At 42.1% G+C, this 26,731-nt stretch overlaps 1 protein-coding gene across 2 annotated transcripts in view; it reads right to left on the minus strand.

Annotated features, from left to right (window-relative positions):
• Positions 1-26,165, minus strand: part of zfpm2a (zinc finger protein, FOG family member 2a) — a 119,134-nt gene extending 92,969 nt beyond the window's left edge. The window contains exon 1 of one of the 2 annotated variants that reach the window (XM_069702110.1): positions 25,726-26,165. In XM_069702110.1, the coding sequence (XP_069558211.1) occupies positions 25,726-25,765 (40 nt within the window). In that variant the 5' untranslated portion in view covers positions 25,766-26,165. The remainder of the gene's footprint in view (positions 1-25,725) is intronic. The other variant, XM_069702109.1, reaches the window with a different exon arrangement.
• Between the last annotated feature and the right edge of the window lie 566 nt (positions 26,166-26,731).

The following is a 26,731-nucleotide window of genomic DNA, read 5'->3' on the forward strand; positions in this document are numbered from 1 at the left end:
TGTGGTCTTAATTACTGGTTTATAAGCGAGCTTTTCACTAGAACGTTCACTTTTAATGAAGCCATTGAGTGAGGCTCCTCCAGGGAGCTATCATGGTTAAGTGGGGGCATCCATCTTCAGCCATTGGCTCGTCTGCAGACGAGTGGAGGCTCTGTCTACAGCACGCTCACATCATATTGGCTCACTTTATCTCCACTAAGTAAAGTCTGTTGGAAGGTGCTAACAGTGGCAAGAAAAGACTTTTCTCTAGCAGCTCTGATGAGGCTGAGGGAGTTTTCATTCTGTCGGGGCACCCGGCACTTGACTGTGTCGTAAGTGCTTCATAAGATGCTGCTGTTTAACCTGAAAAGCGTCGTATTCATCACATTCAGTGGCCTGTGAGCCTGTGAGGTCTGAAATGGCAATATTGCTTGCTAAAACTGCTTCTGCAACAATTAGCTTTTAGTCTAGCATCATTTCAAAGAATTTAATAGGGCGCCTTCAGAAAAAGAAAAATGATTACTGTATCAAAAAATGTAGATAAAACAATATTTTTCCATCAAGGAATTTCTATGAAATGGATATATCTAAGATGTCAATTTTATTCCAGTTTTATGGCGGATGGGGGGTTCCTTTTGCAATAAATTCTTCATTAATTCAATTCTAATTTGCCTCTGGTTCCTATTTCTACTATTGATAGTTCCACTTCTTAATACCTCGGATAAGGGGGAGAAAATCATTGCAATAACTCAGTGGAGACTGTGAGAAACAGATAGGATCTAAATATTACCAATGCCAAAAGAAGTGTGAAGTCTGATGAACATTTCAAAAGAACAATTCTTTATGGATCAGCTAAATCTTTTCCACTTTTTAATTAAAAGTAAAGAAAATAGAAGTTAATTATCCTGTAAAGATTAGCTGGTGGGCATCTTTCTGTAAATTAGTTCTAATTAAAAGGAAATTGTCAAATGACATTCAAAGCACTGTCCTTTAAAACACAGACCGAGATGGGCTTTTTCTCCCCCGTCCTCCTCCCCCGTCCTCCCCCACTCTGCCTCCCTCCTTATTCTTGATCTGGCCATGTGAAGCTTCTTGCTGGAAGATTAAGATTCTGCCAGTGCTTTACACAGCGCGCGCGCGCGCGCACACACACACACACACACACACACACACACACACACACACACACACACACACACACACACACACACACACACACACACACACACACACACACACACACACTGTGCTCCCTGGATAGCAGGCCTCTAGCACACTGTGAAATACTACTGCATCAATGAGGAGCTCGTGGCTGCTGGAGATAAATACTCCTCATTGATAAATGATTGCACTGATTAGCTGGAAGGAATCAGGTTTAAAATGTATCAGGCTGATATTGGATTTCTATGAAATATCAGAAGTTGATCGTGTGCAGCAATACAATCGTTCTGAAAAGTTGCAATTAAATGTTTTTAATTTATGGATTTTGTTGTGATTTTTTAAAGGTGGATAAATCATGACAACAACAGTGTCTTACTTGTTGTGTGTTTATAGACTTTAACTGCTATAAATATATAAAAAAAAATATATTAAAAAGTTGGGCACAGAATTTTGATGTAAATTTGAATATATTAGACATATGCAAAATATTTTAGCTACGGTATCGGTAATATCATTCTGATTCTGCCATTTGGGTTGAAGCAAACAATAATTACATTGATGTTTATTTTTTAAATTGTTAATCTGATCCCTTAATTTTTTTTTTTTTTTTAATCAATAAAAGGCCAGGAAATAGTGGAATCACATGTTCCCTAGAGCTCAACACAACATCTTGGCATTACTTGTTTTGTCAGATCCAAAAACAAAGGAGTTTTCAATATACTATAATGTACATCAAGTAAAGGCAGCAAATCCTTTAATTTGAGAGTTTCAAAAAAATATATATATTTTAACTTTAAAACAATTACATACACTGTTTGTGGATCTACATCACTACTATCACTATTCAAAGACATTATTAGTCACACCCCAGTTTGCATGATTCTCCCCTGCCTCCAAAATAAAAGAGCACAAACATATAAAGAGACACAGTACTTAACCAAACCTCCACTATCGTCACTTCACAAATAAATGATGAATCAGTCTCCTAGGATATGAGTGTACTGTAGCTTTCATCTGATTTCATGTGAATTTCATCATTCATTGTGAGGGCTCGGCTGTTGCTCCCATCCGCTTGCATTGTGTCAAACCAGATTCCAGCAGTTACAGTCTGACAGAGGAAGAGAGGAGGAAAACAGTGCTGAAGCCCCTCCATCTGCTCCGGCTAATGATGATGCTCTCCCTGGCCTGGAGCAGAACTGTGTGAGGGAGATTTACACCCATAATACCCCCGGGGCTGTGGAGCTGCACCACGCACCAAAACACCGTCACTCCATCACTTTCTATATGATAGCTGGCAGAGCAGGTAACAATGGACCAGCAACAATGTCTTTTTGTATTACTGACAAGTGCCTTATTTGGTTGACATAACCTGCCTGTGTGTCTGTGGAGTGGCACTGAGCACACAGGAAAATGGATGACAGCTACACCATAGAGACATTGTGCAGTTGCAACAATCACACCACACTATGTTTAAAAAAAAAATACCTAGCAGTGTGATAGGAGGCGGGCGAGCGCAGCAGTGACTGAGGGAAAAGTGTCTGTCTTTGCGATACACTAATTGGAATGATGGCAGGAAGGGAAATCAGGCATCGCAGTGAGCTAAACTGAACGGAGCTGCCTTTTTCCATTTACTCTATTATAAAGGTTTATGAGTTGTAATTGCCCTTCAATTGGGGAGCTTTAGACCCACTAAAAAGCTCTGTGTGGGACTAGCCTTGACATCTATCTCCTAAAACAAGTGACTTAAATGGTGAGAGGCAGAAAGAACGACGATGTGCAAGTGTGTGTGTGTGTGTGTGTGTGTGTGTGTGTGTGTGTGTGTGTGTGTGTGTGTGTGTGTGTGTGTGTGTGTGTGTGTGTGTGTGTGTGTGTGTGTGTGTGTGTGTGAGAGAGAGAGAGAGAGAGAGAGAGAGAGAGAGAGAGAGAGAGGGAGAGACTGAGGCAGGGGGAGATGTAGAGAGCTCCACTCCTCAGGGATTGAGTGTTCACACACAGTAAATGGAAGTGGCACAGCTCTGACCTTTGAGCCACAGCATACGAGTAAAGTGAAGGCGCTGTCAAAATATTGCTTCAGAAATGACAATCCACCTCGCCAGTCCCAAGTCTTGACATGGCAGGCAAGTGGAGAGCCGTAACCTGCTGATCCCGACATTACAAATGAGGGGATTATCATGACAACAAACCGCAGCTCGACACACTGCATACCCTAAAGATATTCTGGCATTGCCCCTTATTATCAGCAAAGTCCCACACAGATAGCCAGAGATGTCACCGAGAGCAGGCTCCAAAATCGAAAGGCATACGAGTCGTCATGTGTCAGGATCCCAAATAAAATTTCAAATCAGGCTTTACAAAATAACTTCTACCTATCAGCATCGACTCTGCCGTTGTAATATTACACTTACAGTTTCTGAACTTTGGGATTTGGCAGCACAGCAGCTTCTCTGCATCTTCATTTACACCCATGTAATACTCAAGTCCACAGAGAATAACTCAATCGTAAAGAATACCAAAATATCACAAGCAAATTACTAGTGCTCTGAGAGGAAGCTTGGGAGGAACAAAGACAGGCAGCCATAATTATATCTTGGCGTGTATAGCATGTCAATGGGCCACCTTCGTTCTGGAGGGCATTCCCCTGGGCCCCACAGGCATCAAAATGATGTCCAAATTATTTTGTGCTCTATTGCAGCATGGCACGATTATCATATTTACTGGTGGTGCATTATGACAACATTGATGTTTACACCTGTCTCTGTGAGAAGGCAAGGTTTACACTCTGTAATTTAGCAAATGTACAGTATGCATATGAGCTTGTTGGCAGGGATTTAAATTAGGTCAGAAATGGAATACATCAATAGCAACCCATATGTGCATCTTTCTTTTTCTTTTTTCTCCCTCCCCTCCCCAGCCTTCTTTGCTCAGAAGCTTGGCGATGAAGCAGCTTGACGACTGCAGAAGTGTGATATGTGCAAATCACATTTGCAGATGAGCTTGAAACTCCCTTTTAATATTCAGATATCAGACATCCCGCACTGAGAAGCCCGCTAAGACGCGATTCGGGGGAGAAAAGCAAGATCCGCGTCATTAAGGGAATCGTTAGAGGCTCGGTTTACATTTTACATATTTCACAAAAATGTACAACCAAGTAAAAACATCACCAGTTATCTGTGATAACAATGCAAATTTTTGTCAGGGAGCACATGAAGATTCTGTCAAAATCCAAAGTCGCTCAGGTCTTTCTTTTCTTTTTTTTCCCCCTCTCTGGCTTAACACCCTCAGCTTATTGGCGCTTTGATTTCTTTCATATTTTTTTTCCCTGAGAAGTCACACAGGCTTGTGGAGTCAAAGACGGTGAAAGGTATGTTTGCCACGAGGCACGGGAACACGTGTCCCCATAGCCTGCCAATAGCTCATCAAACACACAGGCCTGTGGATGGATGCAAGCCCGGCTGGCGTTTAGGACGTCTAAACAGCATCCGCTCTGCCACACAAACCACCATTGACTCCTGTTTACTTGCTTCAGTTAGACCCACAAAGAACGGTCTTGTTTAACTGGCCATTTTCTGCACACAAACGCACCGTGCTGACAACGACGCCACTACAAGGCCTGTGATATTTTTTTTCCCCTTTACACCTGCTCCTTTGTGGTGTACAGTAGCGCCCGGACAATAATTTTAGCCACTTTACAGCCTCAACTTTTTCACTGGATGACAGAATGTAGCCCCTGCAATTTCCCCCAGCCTCCTTCATTTCCCCGTGTCTTAGCCCTGCGCCAAATTTGTCTCTGTGCCATTTTAATTACAGCCAAGGCAATCTTTATGGTGGTATTCTGCGAGAACACCAATCTGCAAAAAAGGTGATAAGTAGAACCGCCACCCAGCTTTGGTATCAGTAATAAACAGACACTTAATTGAATAATTTGACCTAAGAGGCTGATCCTGGGAAATAGCATGTTGGAAAAATTATTTTGAATATTGAAGACAGTTCAGTGTTTTGCATGATGCCTGCAGTGGGGAACGCGCAGTGGATTTGGCTGGTTGCCCGCCAACTCGCCAATGTGGGCCATGGTGAGTCTTTATGGAACAGATAAGTGAGCCTTTGGTATCCTGGAAGCACTCAGATGTGTGTGTGTGTGTGTGTGTGTGTGTGTGTGTGTGTGTGTGTGTGTGTGTGTGTGTGTGTGTGTGTGTGTGTGTGTGTGTGTGTGTGTGTGTGTGTGTGTGTGTTTTGGAAGTGGTGGTGGTGGGGTGACACATGTATGCATGAGACTGTGTGCAGGCGTGTGCGTGCATGTGTCCGATATGCACGAATGGGGGGAAGGCGAGGAGTGTGAAGTGTGCCCACTCGAAGGTCTGTCTCTAGCTAGCAGCCACATGGGCACATTCCCCTGTGTCCCCCTACCCCACACACACACACACACACACACACACACACACACACACACACACACACACACACACACACACACACACACACACACACACACACACACACACACACACACACACACACACACGCACAGCAGCTTTCCGCAGAGCCTTAGAGACAATGACTCGCGGCACCTTCCTGTTTAAGGATAGCTGTCAGAGGATGATGGCTCCGATTCAACACTGCAGCAGGTTTGCACAGAGCTCCCTGATAAAACGAAAAAACCAAAAGCCTCCTTTCTCCCCTCTTTTTTTTTTCTCCCTCTGTCTCTCCCCCCTCTCTCTGTGTGTCTCCGTCTTCCTCTCCCTCTCTCCATCACTCTCCCTCTCCCTCCACAGTTCAACACTGATTTGACTGCTAGCATAATTTTGCAGAGGAGACTATTTGCAGATGCAGCAGAGTTATCAATCCGAACAGACACACAATCCGGGTCCAATGTCACTTCTCCTCATTATGTTAATGGTTAATACATGCAAATGAAAACATTCCGGCAATTTGATTTCTTTGAAGATAGTTTGCATATTGTCTTAGCCATAATGATGGTACACTTTCTCCCCAGCTTCGATTTATGCAAGGCTAGTTAGTTCATTTTTATCAGCTCTGAGTTCATTTCTAGGGCTACTGGAATGTGTTTTCCCCTTCCCCTCACTATTTAACTAATTAGGATTCAGGTACCATAAGCAGATTTTTCACGCTATTGGTGTTTTTCTTAATTAAGAAACAAATGAATTCTCCCCAGCAAAATAGATGGAACAACGGGATAGGGTGCCAGGGGCCAGATGCGGCGCTTCTTAATTAGAAGTCACTCCATTGTCTGAGGTTTTTTAATGAAGCCCCAATCTAAATGGATATCAAAAAAGCTTCTAGTGAAGAAAAAAAAACACACACACACACCGGCCATTTAAAATAATAAGGGAATAAAGATAATGAAAGACAAAAGATATGTACTGGCAGCCCCGGCTCACACCTCCAGTTCAGTGCAAGCAGTGCTCTCGTCACCTCTGGATGAGCCCTATTAAAACGGCTTGATCCCTCGCCGGCCCCTGCCTGCCTGCAGCCATGTCTAATGTTCTGCCAAGCCAACAGTGAAACACTCTCTTTTCAACTTCTCATCAAAGGTGGAAGTTTCATTACCCTGTGGATGGTTATCAACTATTTCTGAAAACTGTTGCAGCTGTCAACTTCCTGTCTTGGCTTGAAAAAAAAACAGCAGCAGCAGCTAGCAGAATCCATGCTTATCATGTCAATGTCATTCATGATAGGCAAATGTTTTGTGCAGGAAGTACCAACGCAAAATTTCCAATTAGCTGGAACAAATTGTCACCTGAACACAATATGGAAGATAGAAACATCGGTGTGCAATTAGATTGGAGCACCTGGGATGTATAGGCGATTTAAAAACAGTGCATATGTAATGGGAGAAAAGTTTTTGTTTTGAAGTTAATTTGCAGCAGGATTTTTTGTTTTTCCCTGTGAAGCCCAATCATCTCGGTCAGCCCGGGTGATGCTGCAGCACTGGTGACTGAAGGCGATAACATCGGGGCTGTTTTTGACTGAAATAAAACCCGTAGCATGCCCATATGTGCTGCCAACCCCATCAGTTCTTCTTCAGACGGCATGGCTTAGGAGCTCCCAGAGGATGAGCCAGTGCCCACTGATACGGGCCCAGCTACCGTCTTGTCCAGGCCAAGTATCCCCGCGCCCAGGGGCTGTGCCATCAATGCCATGACTTGTGCCAGACTGGATCCCACCCAGCAATCCATTTCAAAGGCTTTTTTTTTATGGATCAGGTATGCAGTGTGATTTTCCTTTCCCTTTGTAATGTGCCGTGTCAAAGGGGAGCTAGGCTGACTTTAAAGTCATATACTAGTTTTTTCCGCCTTTCATTTGGGAAGGAGACATAATTGATTTCTGAATTTCCAAATGTCAAGTTGGAAGAGATTAGAAAAAAAAGAGCAAAGTCCTTCAAATCAATCGTCAACATGGGCATGTTGATTTGAACGGTATTTAGTGCTTTGTGCTTTTATTTACAATGTAAATTATTCATCAGTAGTGAGCAAATTCGTAAGTATTTATGTCATAATTCCCTGGGGAATTTGACATTTATGGAGATAAACCTTATTGAGAAACCAAGTGTGTTGTCTGAATGTGTCAGAAAACTTTACAAGATCATCACATCATCATTTCTTCAAGCAGAATATTGGACCAAAATACCATTTACCGACTGACTTCTCTGAGTTCATTGTGTGAAAAATAGATTTTTTTTTTTCTTTAAAGAAGTAACTTCCTTAATAAAAAGTCACATTTTTTAAACACCTCTATTTATCCACAAATTACCATAATCCTCTGGATGTTCACTCATGTGCTCTCTCTCATTTAGAGCATTACTTGTTTATTTATATCTGTGAATGAGATTAGAGGGGAAGATTACTTAGCGCAGACACATGAATAGCGATCAAAGACTGCAGGATAATGTAAGTCTTTCAGTGATTGCTCAGCTCTTTTCAAATCTACCGGTGGTGTATTAGAACAATACAAGTGGCTGTGCTCCATACAGTGTGACAACAATAATACAAAATCCTCAGGGAGTGAACCGCATGTAAACACTCCAGATCAGCACACAGTACACTGGCACAAAGTGTCCTCTAATGCAGCAAAAATTAGCTTTGATCCTGACGAGGGCACCGCTGAGTAGCAATCAGTTCGGTGAAATGACATCACTTGTCGGACATAAACGCGGTTTGAGGCACGTTAGTGTTCTGTATCTGTCTGTGCAAAAGTGTTTTACAGCCTGCACTCTTTCTAGAGGCTCAACTGGGGAACATCAGCCGCGAGTAAACAAGCAACATTATGTCCTTCTGATTATTCTAAACAAAAATGTAGACACAAAAATGACACTCTCTCATCCAGATGATTTATGAAGAATGCTATGACACCTGAATAGTCTTTTTCTCTGTTTGTCTGTGCTGCACACATTTGGAGGAAGCACCGGCCTGGCCAATTATCGGTGGCAGGACAGAGAAACCTGTCACTCAGATACACATGACAAATGAAGCAGGGAGGACACAGCAAAACACCAACAATTGAATCTTCAGGAAGCACACATGCATCCAGCTGCAGCTTTAGCGGCATCAGCCTGCAGTTTTGACGAACAAACTTTGCAAGGGGAATTAATTTGCAGCCGCAAATGAAGGGACGGACCTCAGAACCACTTGGCTAATTATTTATCCTGCTGGTTTTTATGGCTCTCATTAATTCCCCTCCTCTCTCTCTTTACCTTCCATTGAAAGTCTGAAGTCAACCTGCATCTGGTGCTGATAACGCCGGGGTCTCAGCCGCCTCGCAGCCTCCCCTCTAACCCACCCACATGCACCTCCACCAGAGAAAAGGAGCCGCTTTCATACGCTTACCCACTGGATAATGCCATTAGAAATAGCACTCTATGCTTCAAATCAACAAATATGCGCTCGCTCAAGTAGGAAAACATGCTGTACAGTTTATTGGGAAATAGGTTGTGCTGCCCCTCTCATTCTGCGGGTTGATGGCAAGACTCTTATGTGTTACAAGGCAAAACGAGGTTCTGCAGAGAAGGAGCGTGATGAAGAAGCAGAAACATAAATTGAAATATGAGCTGAGCACAGATTCTTAATTTTTGAATCCCAATGTTTTCATATCGTCACTGTCACATCGCAAGTTGACAGTAAATGTTTGGTGAGATTTGAAGTAATGTGGATTTACTCCACATTCAAAGTTTTACTTTTTTTCTTTCTTTCACAGCTACTTTGTCTCGAGACCAAATTAAAAACTGTTGAGAGGTTTTACTTAATCTGGTAAAATAAAAAAATAGTTTTTTGATTCTTCTATTTCTTAAAAAAAAAAAAAAGGAGGACATTGTGCTGGTCTGTATGAAACAAATATTCAGCCCTATTGATAAAATAAATAAAATAAAAAGTGAATAATGAGCTGGTATTTAGTGAAGTACATTTTCTGGCACTGGTTGCACCTTTCCTCTTTTCCTTCTGTCAAACCCTTTATCTAATCGTCCTCTTCTTCACCCTCTGTCACTTTTTTTGTGGGTTGGAAGGGTTTGACTGAGATTGGCCCATTCTTGGTTTTTTGGTGAGATCACACTCCAGCAGGTCTGAGCTGAGGCTATCTGCCACTCCGCAATGGCCCAGTCTGGCTCCCTGCACCCTCCAACTCCCCCATCACTGCCCACCTTCTCCTCCCCCCTCCTCCCCCTCCTCTCCCCCTTCCTCCCTCTCCTCCTCCTCCTCCGCCCGTAGCTGTCCATCACAACAATGAACGGCAACCCCTCATATGCAAGGACCTCGTCGTCAACTCGCCAACGAACCAAACACCCAATTTGAGCCATTACTTCTAAGAAGGGAACAGATAGAGACTCCACACTGGTCACACTTTCAAAAGCAACAGAGAGACACAGTGGGCGAGAATTGCTGAAAAGCAAATATTGTCGACTTCTGCTGACTTCAAACGGCAGTCAGATGGCAGAGACTACCTAGGCAGTAAAGAAGCTGCATTACACACAACACAAGAGAAAGGGCCTAAAGAACTCTTGGTGATTCCTTTCATGTTTGTCTTTACAGAGCATTCATTTCTCTTCTTCTCTGCAAAGAAAAGTAAACATGGCCCTCTCTGCAGGCTCATGAAATTGAACAGTTCTGAGCAGAACGGCCGCTCCTTTCTTTCTTCTGTTTTAGAATTTAGATGTGTTAGCTCTACCGCAGCTTTGCCATAGTCTATATTTTTTTAAATGCTTCAAATATGAATTTGCATTTAATTCATGATCCATATTTCATGCTGAATCTGTCGCCATTCATGTTCCATTCCAGCAAACCTCTGTTTGAAATTTTCAAACTGAATTTTTTTCTCAAATGGTTCAGGTCAGGAAATCAATGCGCGCACGCACACACACACACACGCAATCACAAACAGGGGAGCAAAAATGGGAGAGAAAACTTAACCCAGTAAAGTTCTGTTTCAGTTTCCACAATGCCCCGGTGATGCTCTCTCGCAGTCTTATTGGACTATCAGTGCTCAGGGGTCATGGGCCTGGCCAGTCAAGATAAAAGAAACCCTGATGAAATGAACCATGTGGGAGCAAAGAGGGCTGCTCTCTGCTGATGGAAGAAACCCAGTCACTGAGAGGTGAGACTAGCAGTGTGGTATTGACCTGAGTGACCTGGCTCACTGCTGGAACTCCACCACACTTGAGCTAAACAGGAGGGGACGGACAATAGACTTCGACTGCTGCTGGTGTTTGGCAGCCAACAATAATGATCACGTCAACAATAGTTTGTGGAGTTTGTATTTTTTTACAATGAACTCTGTGAATATGTGGATTAATTTCTTTGTATATTTTGACCAATTAAATGAATAAATAAAATGAAAAGGCTAAATGTCTGCGGTGGTGGAATGTAACTAATTATTTTTACACTTTTATATTACACTTTATTTCCTATTCTTAGTAGAATTACTGTTTCATAATACATTGTAGAGTTACTTTGTAAAGAAAGATGTTACTTACAAAACACAAGTTAAGCTTATGTGTTACATTTGTTACTGAAGACTATGCTGTGGCTCTATATTTATCCAGATAAGTAGAATGCCTGGGTCACATGTTATTACTTGGGTTGATATTAGGTAACTTCTTTATCTTATATAGTACAATAGTAACTTAGAATATTAAAGTACATTTCGAATGCAATGCTTCTCCTGAATTGGTGTACAGTAGTAGTAGTATCTATATCGTTGTGTTGCTACTTTAAACCTAATTTCTAAGGCGACGTCTTTAGTGGTGCAGGACTCCACTGGAATAATATGACTTTGAACATTAACATATTCAAACTTGGGTCGTTCGCTTAAGTTTTCAGGTTCAATCAAATCTAATCAAACTACATCCTTATAGATCTAATGAAGCTGATCTGCTGACCTTTTGAATGTTTAACTAAACATAAGCTAAATATTGTTTTTTCCTAAACTTTTACTTTGATCGTAGCTTATTTTTACCTGTTATAGAGAAATACTTAATATTTGAAACTAACCTTTAAGATAATACTTCTAAACATCTGTCATATCATCAGCAGACAACATGCCTTGAATTAGCTAATTTGATTAAATAGCGAACCAGCTGATTGCTAAATTTATTTGGCCATGTGTATTTCAATATCTCTGTGGTTTGTATCAAAGAAACAACTAACTGCCTGCTTCCTGTCTCCAGCAGTGACACTTAAAACATTCAGGCTCACTCTGACAAAGTTGGAGACTGACAACAATGAGGGCAGTTTTCAATATTCCTCTCCATTTGATTGAGCCGATGACACAAATCGTTATTTACCACTTTCAGATCGGAGACATGTGCTGTATCGCTATCATTGAGCTCGTCAATATACATCACTTCGCCCCAAAGGATTACACCTCTTATCTGAAATTATATTCAATAAAGTAGAACCGCAGAAATACAGTGTGGAGTGTTCTTGCTTGGATCTGGCTTATGCTGTGAAAAAAAATAACACTTTATTGGAATTAAGATCCAAGTCAAGATTACCTGAAGAAACAGCAGTTAGATTTCTGTTCCAGTGCCACGTCCTACACTTTATTCTCAGCTGCCTGGGGACTAGACCACAGTGTACTGTTTCCCACAAGCCATGGGGGTGTAATAGAATGCCTTTATGAAATATATAGCGACACCCCAGAACCTTCCACAGATCATAGCATGGGTTAGCACATTTGGTGAGGCTTGCAAGAGTTTCTGTGTGTGCACGTGTGTGTGCGTGTGTGTGTGTGTGTGTGTGTGTGTGTGTGTGTGTGTGTGTGTGTGCGTGTGCATGTGCGTGTGTGAGGCAAAGAAAGAGAAACGAGATGCTGCAGGCGCCTGACTAATATGGCCGTACTGAAATGCCCCGGTAAAACGTCGTCCCAGTCCCTATGTGACGCTCCACAACCATAATATCATCAAGGTGCACGCGGGATGATACCACTCACTCATTTGTGCTGCCTAATTAGCTGCTGCAACTTCCCTCTCCACTGCCGTTCCATCCATTTAGGGGCTTCTAGTAAAGCAGCCATCATTAACTACAGTGGGATGAAGTTAACTCCACTGCTGCCAGTGTGCTGAACTTTGCTTAATGCGGTCTGGAACAGTAAGAAGGTGGTTTCTTCTCTGAGACATCTTTTTATAGCTTTCACTCAACAGCTGTCATTAGATTTTCCTCATACGTCTTGTATATAAAATGGCTTTCAAAGTGGAATTTTCACCCAAATAGTGAAATAACTCCAGTCGTTATACGTTCTCTTTTGATTTTCAGTGTTTTATTTTTCCACACACACGCACGCACACACACACACACACACACACACACACACACACACACACACACACACACACACACACACACACACACACACACACACACACACACACACACACACACAAAGCCACCACCCTCAGCCCCCACTGTATAGCTTTTCTTTCGGATTTGATAAAGCCTTTCAGTGAGTGTGGTTCGACCACTTGGGCTGAGGATCTGATGAGAAATGTGGGGTCTGTCACACAAAAACACACACACTGTAAGTACATTCTAATTAGCTGATGTATGCAGGACCTCATCCACATTGGAGGGGTATCAAAAAGCAATCAACGCCCCATCCCTGATGAGCTCAGAGAGACACACAAATCCACATTGTCTACTGAAAGATGATGCGTGGCTGGACCTCGACTCGGCTTTCCAAACCACCATAATGCCATGCAATCACAAGACATTATGCACAGATCTGAACCCCAAAGCCACAGGATAGAGGAAAAAAAAAAAGTCAAGGGAATATTGAGTTCATAATTCAAAAGCCTGATTATGATGGCCGCTCTTGTGAAAAGCTAGTGTGGAGAGCCAGAAGTGGGAGAATTGGCCCGCGAGTGCCACAAAATATGGTTATAAATGCAGACGAGAAACATGTTTAAAAAACTGTCATGATCAAGAGCAATACAGCGCAGATAGCAGAGAAATCAGTAGAGTTAAGATGACAACTAGTTGCCATGGAAAACTGAAAAAAATTCAGTCGGCAGTGAGTGTATGAGGAGAATTTCTGAAAGTGATTCTTCTCAGTGGAGGGAAATCAAATAGAAATACAATATCAACCACAGCAGAACTCTACGTTATCAGCATGAAATGGTGAAAAAAAAAAAAAAAAAAAAATCAAATATCCTAAACATACGATCTAGGATTTTGTCACCCATTCATAATCTAATTTGACCTGAGGCCATGCGGCCGATTCGTTTCAGTAAAGACCATAGGTGTTTTAGCTGCAGGCTCCAACGGAGAGAGGCATGTGTGTCACACAAAGACCATCGGTTAGCGACGTACCGAAAGGGACTCTGTATCACCATCTTATCTTCAAAGGACTGGGCAGGGGCTCAGGGGAGCTGTGCCACCGCCTCGCCTCCACACAGACACACACAGAGGGGGGATTTGGATCTGCAAGCAGGAACCAGAGATCTCTCGGCCGGCACCCAGGCCTGGACCCTCCTCCAACTCGCCCGCGGAGAACAGGCAGGGTTCCTGCACACGCGGCACGACATCAGTGAGCTGATCCACCCCCCCACACCCTCCACGCCACCATCACTACCACCACCACCACCACCACCACCACCACCACCACCCTCCTCCTCCTCATCTCTCTCCTTCCCCTCCTCCTCCTCCTCTGCAAACCCCCTCCGCCGACTGCCTGCCCATTTGCTTCCTGGCCTCAGCTTGACGGAGGGGATGGGATCTGAACTCAACTTAGACACAGAGTTTCCACATTTCACAGATGGCTGGGAGAGGCTTTGCATGGAGGTGAGGAAACAGAGAGAGAAAAGAGAGAGAGGGAGCCTCATCGGCAGCGCCGAAGCGGGGCCGATTTCACACCGCGGTAGAGTGCGCTAAAGCAGGCCGCCGTTAATCCACTCACTGAAGGGAAGGCCTGGAGCTATTCCGCCGCCCGACCGCCATCTCCCTCCACAAAGCCATAAATGGTGCATTATACAACTGGGCTTCAGAGACACTGCTGATATGCTGATAGGTGGCGGACAAAGACCAAAGCAACCACAGGAGCGGAGCCACATGCAGGACTGAGGGCCTTAACGCGGGAGCAGAACAGCACACACGTATTCAGCTATGATCGCTCAGACGCTGTACCTGCTGAGGTGTGGACTGTTAGAGTGCTATATCTGCGCTCTTGATCGCAGTTAGTTCAACCTCTGGATTCGGGCCTCGAGACAGAGATGGACATGCACTAACACTCCTCCTGCTTCTGCTCTCCAACAAAATAGCTTTTTCTTTTCCTTCCTCCCCAGTGCCAACTCATATCTGTAAAGTTACCAAAAGTCTTGTAGATGAGTCTTTGAACTTATGAAAGGCAATCATTTTGAATGAAAGGAGACAGGAAATATATAAACATGGGGGAATTTAAATAAATTGCCACAAAGAAAATCACGGAGAGGGCAGTGAATTATGTAACGATAAGACAGCCACCAGCCTAAGCCACAAAATGAGATGTTTTACATGAAACGAACAGCGGTCTAGATTAGAGAGCCATCCTGTTTAGACATGAAGCCAATTGGGTTGATATCACATGTAGAGAAAATTTGAAAGATAAGTGGGAACTATGAGAATTGTTATAATCCAACTGTAACAAAAAGCTGAAGTATATTGGCTTTTCCCCCCAGAAGCACAGCACGATAAACATCTTTGATGAAAGAAGTTCATTACTTGTGCGCTGTGTAATGTAACATGCTGTATTATGAGTCTATGCCAACCTACAGTGAGGCAGTCTCCAAATGAAGCCTCAGGCATTTAATGGACATCATTAGGTGAAAACATATAAGAGATAATTATGGTAATTACAAATCCCTTTTATTCGCCCTGAGTCTTTGACAAGAAGGTTGTCATATCAACCACTTCAAACAAACAAAGAGTTGTTGTCTCTTCCCCTAAATGATGTCCGGTTCCATTTGGATGGGAATTGTCTTCGGATTATCCTTTTTATTGTTCGGGTAGTGGCTCTGAATGGAGGCTACATTTCTTTCAGTGAAAACTTGATTAAAACAAGTGATTCACAATAGTAGAATTTGACTTGCATTTGCACAGCCACTTCATTACAAGTGAGACCTTGATCTTGAAAGCAGCCCCATACAAAGCTAATGGACATGTCTGTTATGTCTATTAGAGATGGACCCACAGAGGAACCAAGGCCTCCTCTTTAATATCACAGACACCACCATGGGCAGCCAAGTCCATTCTTATTCAATTTCAGCCCCGTTCTCATGGCTACATGACAAACACTGGCAACGTTACGGCTTGTTCTGACCAAAAGAAAATCCAACTTGCAAGCATTTGTTTTGGTTAAACCTGATCCAAGTGTTACTGCTATTTTGCCACAAGAGGTCAAATCCAGAGCAACATCAGTGATCTCACGTTCTAAGCAGCAAGAACAGATCAAATGTTGTATGGAACATCTTTTTAAAAGAGACGGGGAGTGAGAGGGGGAATCGTGAAAGGCTTGGGTGTTTATTTACAATATGCATCTAATCATCCTTTGTCACTGTTCCATGTCCGTCTTTTTCCGAAACCACAGAGACACTCGCTGGAGATTCCACTTTTGGCCTCTTTGCTACACAAACTCATAATATGGTGACGTCTTATCAGATCCTGCTTACAATAACAGATTCACTTCGAGTCAAAGCTGTTGTTTAACTTATTCAGTCCCCTGGGAAAATTCAGTTCAAACAAGTCAGGAGACATGTGCCAGTCCACAGCAGTTGATGATGTCAACGGGTCCCTGCTCGTACCAGATTCCTCCAGCACTTTCAATCATTCCTTCTGAGATTACTGCAATAGGATATTACTGTACAAACTACGACCATGTGTCCTGCTGCCACAAAGCTTAGCAACATATTACAGTTTGTCAAAGCAAGCTATTGCGAGGGAGAGATAGATACAGAGAGGAGGAGAGAAGCCATTGACCTTTGTGTCCTTCATATTTGCCTAGCTCCCCCTCAAACCCAATCTTAAGAGTGAAATCATCTGATCCCAAACTAACTGTCAACTGGCTTGTGATGGTAGCAAAGCCAGCAGACATCAATCAATCAGATTTTCTCCTCGTCTATCACAGGAGGCTTTTTTTCCTGTTTTGCCCGAGCTTATCATCTGACCCAGTTGTTATCCTGTTTCTGAAGCTTAAAAAAACTTGATTATGGTCAAATGTACGTCTCAGAGATTCACAGACACATCCTAGACTGAACCAGAAAGAAAAAATATATATATTATCAGTATTTCACCACAGAAATAAACGTAGGATGTGATGATTGTTGTTTTTCAAAATGAGCCTCTTAATTCTACACTCATGCTGGAAAGAAGGAGTTTGAGGCAGTTATCTTTGGTTTTCAGGGATGCATGATTGCGTGAACCTAAGATAAAAATCCAATCTGATATCATAAGACAAAAAGGCATTTTAGTTGGCTACAGCACTTGCTCAGTGTCAACAGTTTTTAGTAATTACTAGATAAGCATTCTCTGAAATACACAGAAAAGGAAAATTGGCTGATTCTGAAATAATAGCGGCTGCATTTCTCTCTGGATGTTTACTCTGTCACTTCACAAAGCCTGCTTTGAGATAATAAGAAGCAGGAGACGTGTACTTTGCAACACGTCACTTCTGTCGTCACCGTCCGATGTCGCACACTCTCTATCTAAACTGATTTGCATAATTTACAGTAAACATAATCGATCATCATCAACCTGCTCCGACTGGGATATCACTCCATTACGGTTAGTTTCGGATTGCAGTGCTTCCTGCTAATCACATGCGGGCAGATATGGCCTCTGATCACATGATGTGTAAGCTGTGCTGTCAACAGCTTTAGCAGCTTTGCAATGGTGCAAATCAAAACATAAAGTATTAACATGTTTTGAAGTTTGTTTTATATTTTCAGCATATTTGACACAAATTGTTTATCTGTTTACAAAGCTTTGTCATTAGTGATTTTCCACTGAACCCTTAAGATGGTGTGTGTTTTGTGCCGTTCGTCCGCAAAATGCTGATGTACAAATTGAACTGAAAAGCTTGTTACTTAATCCTCTGTTGCCACCTATCCCTTAACTATACAGCCTGGTGCATTTCAAACCAATGCAAAGTTCTGCACAGCACTGCACGCTGCACCCCCCCCCCCCCCCCACCCACACACACACACACACACACACACACACACACACACACACACACACACAAACACATCCTCAGTAATTCCTGCCAAGCCGGAGATTTAGACTGAACAGCTATTAGGGTGTCACTTTCTGGTGTGCCAGCTACTACACTGCTCTGGAAATGGTGTTCACCAAATTATCCCTTTTCATTATCCTCTATTTTTTTTTTTTTCTAAATCACCATTTCATTTACCTTTTTTGTCCTGAAACAATTTTTACACAATGTCAAGTCCAACTCAAAGCTTGGCCAACAATGTAACTGTATATTTGTGACAACATATTGTGACAATGACTGCTGCAAAACGTGAGTCATATCTCCAAACAGTCCCTGTCCTTTCTCTCATCCAAGATTCAGTCAAAGCCCTAATATCAATCCTGACATATTCCATGAAAATGTTTTGATTAACTGTAGCTAATTAAATTGAAGTAAACAAAAAGGACCTTAATAGACACATAAAAGTTATTTATATGCCTGCAATGGAAGACTGACAGATGTAAACCCCTGGACTTTATTTCTTGAATATGGCAAAGGCAGGCTCCTGTTGCTGGCGCGGAGCTGTTTGTCTTCTGGGCTATGGAGATGTCAAAGCATCACACAAATGTGATGAACCCAATATCCATATCCATGATACATCAAAACCTCGGCATGGCGCAGAAATAACTGCAATACCTCAGGAGTAACCTCAGAAATACCCTTAATTGAGCAATATCTTCATTCCTGATCCACGTGCATCAGCAAGGTGAAAAGGGACTGTGCAAGTTAAATGAAAGAAGAATTCATGATGTGTGGCGGCCTCTCTTACTCACCCTGGCTATTTCCCCTCTTGGCAGGGGCCAAATAGAGAATGTTAAATGAGGCAATTGTGTCCCGGAGGCAAAAAGAGGAAGAGAAAAAAAAGCAGGCAGTGCCCCTGCTCCCTCCTCCAACCCTGAGGAGCATTCTGCAGCATGATGAGGTACATCCAAGCACCCAGGTCTGCCGCTACCCAAATAGCTCAGACCAGACTTAACTTCCTATGAGAACAGGCCACTCCACTCTCTGCAATATACAATGCACATTTGAAAAATAAGTACCCAAGTCCTCAAATTTCTAAACAAGCTGGTGTTTCACTAGGTAAAAAAATAATGTGCAATTCCTCCAAAATAAAACTTGAGTTTCAATCTGCAGGTAAACTGTGGAAATTATGAAGTGCATTTACACCTATACTTTGCACTACAGTGCACTTTTTTTTTCTCCTCTGCATTTATTGACAACTATGGTTACTGGTTATGTTTCAGTTCATGATTTTACCTGCAAAACATGTCATTTAAGGTGTTCATCTTAAAAAATAAAACTACATAATAGAAGACATTCAGCACATAATCTATGACATTTATCTGGGCCATTTTCTGCACAATGTGTACTTTTAATTAATTTTGATACTTTAAATAAATTTTTCTACAAAATTTCCAATATTATTACAGCTTGGTTTTGCTGTGAATACTTCTTCCTCCACTGGTTAAAGAGCTGTTCTACCTTCTTGGTAAATCTTCTATAAAAGGTCACCAAATAGTAAAAACTGCCATTCATACAAGTTTTAGTTTATATCTCCACGTGTCTTGTTTTGCCCCCAAAACAGCCTCAAAAAATATATTCAGAGAAAACAAAGAAAAAAAGAGTGAAATAGGTTGCTGCTTGGTTAACACAATTTACTGATGATATATCGATAATCAAAATTCTTGCAAGCTAATTCCATTGTTTCAACTTAGCGTAGTGACAATATCACGAGCATCATAAACAGCAACTTCCAGGACACATTGTAGAGCAGGCTGAGGCCTGTGGAAATGCCAGGATGTAGTGTGATCCGTTAACATTCTGTGGTGGTGGCTGCAGGAAACTGATCTCCCTCGCAGTCCCACACTGTCAGCTATACAGACATACTCTACGGTGACACCTCTGATAATCAAAGCTTTGTCTGGGTCTTAAAAGGACGTACTTGAACAACAGCGAGACCAGAGGCCCTCTTTGCTGTAATGGCCTTTGGACATCAATATTTAAATCTTACATCTGTGTTGTGATTAGAATGCAGCCTTTCTCTGTTTTTTTTCACCCCCTCTCCCCTGAAACAACAAGGTGGGGGTGAAAAAAAAGCTTAAATCGATGATCTTTGAGTCCAAACTAGATTCCTAAGCAGTTTGCCACTCTCAGCAGCAAGATAAGATAAACTCTCTTTGACCTAAGAGATGAAGTTGCCATGACGATCAGGGAGTCCACTTTCTCTATTGATATTTTGCTGATGTAACAACAAATGGAACTAGATCCCGCTCTTGATAATGGTGATTAATTAATACCACTATCGATCCCTACGAGGAAGAGACAAGGCTATTAACTTAAAGCAGGCTGAAAGTCAATTGTAACCTGGGGGCTCAATGGGCATCATTGATATAAAATCTAAATAAACCGAGAGGAATACGGTGAGGGACTGAAAAGCAAAATTAAAAAGAAAACTGACAACCAGCAACAGTAAAAGCCCATTTTGGTTTTGATCTGGACGTATTACTAAAATTAACATTTTGTTCACACTGGTGACAGTTGCAGTGCCGGAATAAAAACACAATGGTGACAGCTTGAAGCAGCGCTTATTGGAATAATAGCAGTGGAATTCAGGAAAGAGGAAGATAAAGAGGAAACTGTGTGAGGAAGTGACCTCCACCTTTGCAGCAACCCTGCCCACATTTCACACTGCTGTCCAGGCACTGCAGGCTACAGCAACAGAGAGGGCAGGATTAGGCACCGTCAGTCCACCGGCTGCCAACCTCAGCTCATCCAACTCATCACACAGCACTGTTTTCATCGAAAAGGAAGCAGCAGCTGCTATACATTCCTCTCCCTATAGCTGCACACTCTGTGACATAAGCTGTAATAAGCAGTATTGTGAGCACAAAGACTTCCTCTGCACGAGGAACATTTGACTTGAAACACAATAGGGAAGAAAAAAAAATATTAAAAAGGAGATGACATTCATCTGCATTGTTGTTTTGTGTCAAAAGTGTGGAGGCAATTGGGGATCCTTCAGCTAAGACGAGGCAACGGCACAAGCTGTTATTGGCAGGGAACAGATGTTTGAGGGAAAGTTGGCATTCAACAACCATTCTTCTTCTGACAGAAATCAACAAGAGGAACACAAGAGACACAGCGTGATTGTCACCCAATGAAAGAGAGACCCTTAAATATACAGGGAGGCTGGCATGCAAACATTTTTTTTTATTTTTTATTTTACACCCCCAAAACATCTGATTGCTCGAGTTGCCAGCGTCTGTGGGCCAAGGGTGAAATGCTAGCGTATACGACTTCCACAGCTTTCCATACACAAGAGCGCAAAGCTGAGCTAAGTTGTAGAAAATATGGATGAGGAGTCTGTCCTAGTGAGAAAAAAAAAAAAGCACACAACATATCAAGCTAACAGCTCCGATCCCTATGCTAAACACACAGCCACATGCTCGGCGCGCATACTGTACATGCACCAATGTATACACAAGCAAACACACACACAAACTCAGATACAGGATGTTGGCAGTCAATTCAGTAAACACTCCCCTTATCCCTTACTAGTGTAATCTGCCTCTGATAAATGCCCCTCAAAGATAGAAATGTCACCTGATATGATAAACAGTATGCTGACGTTACATAAAGTGGCCTTATGCTAAGGAGTTGGAGAGATTAACTGTGGAACGGAGATGGGGAAAAAAAAAAAAAAATAAAACGGTCGCTATGATAAAACACAGACTTTTAGCTCGAGCAGAAAACCTTGTTCGGATGTGGTTCAGTTTCACACTGACTAGTTGATGAAAAGCAGGGACCTTGTTGTAATATTTCAAGGGTTATATTCACGATGGGTTGGATTTAAGCTAAATTAAAGGTCAGGACATGCAGAGGCAGATAATAATTACAACCAAATTGCACCCAAACAGCAAAATGACATGTTTTCTTTCTCAATGCTCAGGCCTTTGAAAATGACAATAAGATAATACATCTCAGAAATTCAAAGAGCAATATTTGCCACTGCATCACTATCCATGTTACAGCTTTATCCACAAGGTATTATGGGGTAAAAAAAAAAAAAAAAAAAAAAAAAGACAGGGAAAAAAACAAGAAAAAAATTATTGTATACTGCAGCTTTACAGATGTAAGATCACTATCACATGAGTCGATTAGGCATTTTGACAGTATGACATAGTGGTAAGCTCTGGGGACTTGTGCACTTGCCACTCGGGTGCTATACAAACTTACAGTAATCACTACAGTACGGCGCTTCATTCTTGTTGTGTGTCGAGCCAGAGGAAGCAACATGAATTCTCAGACGGTCCATATAGTGAAGACAACAGTAAAGGGGAGAACACTAAGTCAGTTTAATAAGCACATTTGACATTAGATGTCCGCGCATGGCCTCAGAGGGCCGCTTCAATATGTTCCCATAAACACTGGTGAAGGCATGCTCCCTACATCATCCAGATTCCCCTTTACGCCAGGAAACTTTGGGGGGCAATTTTACAGAAAAATTACTCTGAGGGGCCTGGTTTCAATTCAGCCTGTTCATATCTTTCCTTCCTATTAAGCATCAAAATGTTCTCCTCTCAGTACGAATAGAGGTATGGACACCACCAGCAGCCGGGGAGAGGCGAAGAAGGAGGAGGGAGAGGGGGGGGGGAGAAGAGAGGATAGAGAGAGCTTGGTGGAATTCACACATCATATTACAGCAGCTAATCGCAATCCGCAGAGCATCAGCGATATTTTCATCATTCCTGTCAAATTCTACTGACCCGCCTTGGAACGACTAACAATCTGGGCAATTTATTGGCATATTGGCATGGGGTGATAAGGCTAAAAACAACAGCAGCTAGCAGCTGGCCCTGGGAGATGAGCTGATAACATTGATATGTGCTCCCACACAAAACACCTCTACCACTATCTCCTCTTTCTATCAAACTCTTATTACAATAAAAGTGTATGTTTTTTTTTCTCGCTTTCTTGGGAAAGCAACAAGGGGAGGGGGATTCAGAAAGGGGGCCAGGGATATATATTTATATATAAAAAAAATCAGATGTAACATTTCAGAGGAAAAAAAAACAAGGGGGGAAAATACATAATTTATCACTGTATTATCGGGATATCCAGGCAGCCTAATCAAGGAGCACTGAGTGACTATTTTTTGCCTTATCATCCAAAGTGGTGGAAACGGAGAAGGAATTATCAGCCAGCTGCAGATTGCTGGGCTGGAATTTTAATGGTAATAATCGGGTTTCTGATGGTATATCTTCTCTGCTTATCTTTCCCATTATCTGGCCTTATCTCCCCAGTCATCGGAGCAAATTAATGGTGCTCTTTCAGCATCGCCTTTTTATCACCGCTCAGAGAGCACCCAAGGGGAAAGAATAAGCAAAATATTAAAATACTGCATAAATCACAATTTTAGATAACGGTCCAATGTATGCAGGAGGGGTAAGGGGGAGGGAGGGTGGGGGGGTACAGCGCCCAACAACCTTTTTGTCCTTTAGAATGACTGTCTGTGCTGACTTTCTGTGCAATGCCTCCTCTGCCTTTTTTCCCAGCGTTCCCGGGGTAGGAGAGAGGATCTAGGCTCCTTGTGACCTTTCTGTTTCCAACTAGAGCAGCTTGATTATACGACTGCACACCGGCTCCATATTAACAAGATCTTACACATGACATACTAATTCACAAAAGGCCGGGTCACAGTGACGAAAGCGCAACACAAGCGTTCGACTTCCTTCGCTTGACAACAAAAATTTGGATGCCACGACGGGATTGGCCCAAAAACGAGTAGGCCTGTCACGTCATAGTGCTTCTTTGTTGATTAGAAATGGTTACGGGTTTGTGGTGGATGCCAGAAAAAACACTAATATCAAGTCAAAGATAGCTGAAATCAAAGCTTGTTTCTACTAAATAATGATTTCCATTCAGAGTTTATGGTCACTATTAAACTAAGCTATTCTAAACTTTATGAAAAAGAAGTGGAAAAAACAACATAAAAACATTTCAAACAATATCTTTAGAATTAACAAAAATATTAAAAAATATTTAACTTAAATATTTCAAAATAATTGATATAACTGATGTTTTTCATGAATTAATATGTATTAAATGAAAGAGAAAGTATTGGCAATACTGATAAATCCCACTTTCCTTTATCTAATAAATCCAGATTCAAACAACAAGCTGCCTTAAAAACATTTTGCTTTAAATGTACAAGCTATAGATATTAAAAAGTTTCAAGTGAAACAAAAGAAGACAGCATAAAATGTCTCCTGTCGCTGAATCAACCCTGCACAAATGTTAAAAATCGCTCTTGTATACCAACATGCATATGCCCTTATGAATTCAGGCATGTGAGCTCACACACCCGCAAACACACACACACCAACAATATTTATTTAAGTCTGATTTGTCCATGATGACTTTACAAACAGATAAACAGCATCAGAGTGACACCTCACAAAGTCCTGCATGTAGTCTGCCTTTAGCCTCTTTACAGCAGCAGCATGCAGTGGACAAACCACACACACACACACACACACACACACACACACACTGTACACACACTCAGATGTCAGCTGTATTTGAGAGGTAAAAGTGTGTTTACGTCCATGTCCTTGTGTGTTGTGTGGGTGTGTGTGTGTGTGTGTGTGTGTGTGTGTGTGTGTGTGTGTGTGTGTGTGTGTGTGTGTGTGTGTGTGTGTGTGTGTGTGTGTGTGTACAAATCCCCTCATATTTATAGAGGATCTATGGCCTCTTTAAAATAATTTAAATTATGAAAAGCTGTTTAAAATCTTTCATGAAAAATATGTATTATGACTAAAATTCCATTATGTGAATATGACACATTTTTCAATTAATGTAGGCCATGAGATTATACAGCCTTTTAGTAAAATTCCTCTGCATTAAAAACAAATAATAATCATAATAAAAGCTGTATAAATTGTCATAAAAATTTGAAATATGTGTAAACAATGTTGCTGAGTTGAACTCTTTACTTGGGCGCAATGGTCCAGTTTAGTTAGATTAAAATTAAAACATGTCCTAACTTGCCACACATCAGCACCACCAGGCACAGCTGTCAATACTGCCAGTCAATATTAATATTATTTATAGGTTATATTATGAAGTTTGGGGGGAAAAAAAGTATGTGCGTGCATTTATGTACACACACACACACTTGCAAGTGAGTGTGTGTGTGTGTGTGTGTGTGTGTGTGTGTGTGTGTGTGTGTGTGTGTGTGTGTGTGTGTGTGTGTGTGTGTGTGTGTGTGTGTGTGTGTGTGTGTGTGTGTGTGAAAAAGGGAAAAAAATGAAGAGCGTGTGTAAGAGTTGGAGTGTGTGAGACACGCGGGTGTCTGTGTTACAAATAATAACATTTAGTAGCAATGTAAAACAAATGTGACCTTTTAAAGCAGTGTCATAAAGCAGCTTCAGTATTATTGACCTATAATTTAGAATTTGTTGGGGATTAATTGGCGCTAAAGGCTTTAGGAGAAGAGTCCCCACGTTTGGTCAAAGTGATGCACTGATACGCAGTTTTTGGATTACTACCACGATAGAGTAAGATCACACAAACAAGCAAAATAACTTCGTTTTTCTGTAACTTGGCAGCAGCGGTGAAACTTTTCAGCCAGCAGCACCGTGGGATTTGGATTGTAAATCATCCCTTCAAAAAAAACCACACACACACAATCTAACGGAGGGAGACTGGAGCGTATGGACCGTGACAGGCAACACATGAGTGGCGATAGTTGAGCGCTGCTGAATCAGCTTCAGTGTGGTCACTATCGCTACAATATTCTGCAAACTCTAATAAGCCCGGAGACGCCGTGTAGCGGCTCGACAACATAAGAAAACTTACGTTTGATCTGCCTGGGGTTGCTCTGCTTCCTTCGGGACATGCCTGCTGTGCGGCTGGTCAGTGAATCCAGGTGTAGTACTGACAGATCGATAGGTTTTGGTTCATCCAAGCAGCCGGTTTTGAGTTTTTGTCTGATGGAAATTGAGAAAGAAAAAGAAGAAGAAGAAGAAGGGGGGCACCAGTACTTTTTACGCACAAGTCTATCGTTCCGTCTGTCTTTCCTTTATCTTTCTCGTCTCTCTGGCTCCGGCTTTCTCTCTCTCTCTCTCTCTCTCTCTCTCTCTCGCTCTCTCTCTCTCTCTCTCTCTCTCTCTCTCTCTCTCTCTCTCTCTCTCTCTCTCTCTCATGCACACCCTCCCTCTCTCGCTCTCTCTTTCTCAGCACGGTTCTCCGAGGCTGCGCTTCGCCGCGATCCGCACGGACTGACTGGGGAGGTGAAAGCGTTTCGCGCTTTTGTTTGAAGATAAGGTTTGTTCCTCGCCGGGTACCGTCGCCGCGGCTTCATGAACTTCACCTGATCCTGGTCCAGTTAGTAATTAGCGTTCATTAGCGCCCTTGTTTCGTGGTAAATAAGAACGGAGACAAACTAAGCTCCAGCCAGTGATCATCATGAAGCATCACAGTAACAATATAAATAAACAAATAATAATTATCTTGTCTTGTATTTTAGGTAAACAGCATGTAACACCTTTTTCTTTTTAAGAATCCCTTTCACCATCAAGTTGGTGCTGCTTTAAGATAATCCATATTGAATTACCCATTTTTCTTTCATGCTAAATAAACAAGCAAACTAAAAAAGTAAACAAAAAAGTATAGGGGAGAACCATGCACTACAGCCAAAGGTTATATAATACAGCATGTGGCTCCATTCATATCGTCAACCAATCTGAGCCTATATAATTTAAACACACCAGGATTACCTCAATTGCAGTTTGGACACTGTTCTCCCATGATGCACTCTGACAGTTTATCTGGACTAAGATGCTGTGACCTGAAATGACTTGAC

This window comes from Brachyistius frenatus, unplaced genomic scaffold, assembly GCF_029030835.1.
Source record: "Brachyistius frenatus isolate BFR_SWC_R1_liver_20210118 unplaced genomic scaffold, ASM2903083v1 Contig_40, whole genome shotgun sequence".
NCBI classification, from domain to species: Eukaryota; Metazoa; Chordata; class Actinopteri; family Embiotocidae; genus Brachyistius; species Brachyistius frenatus.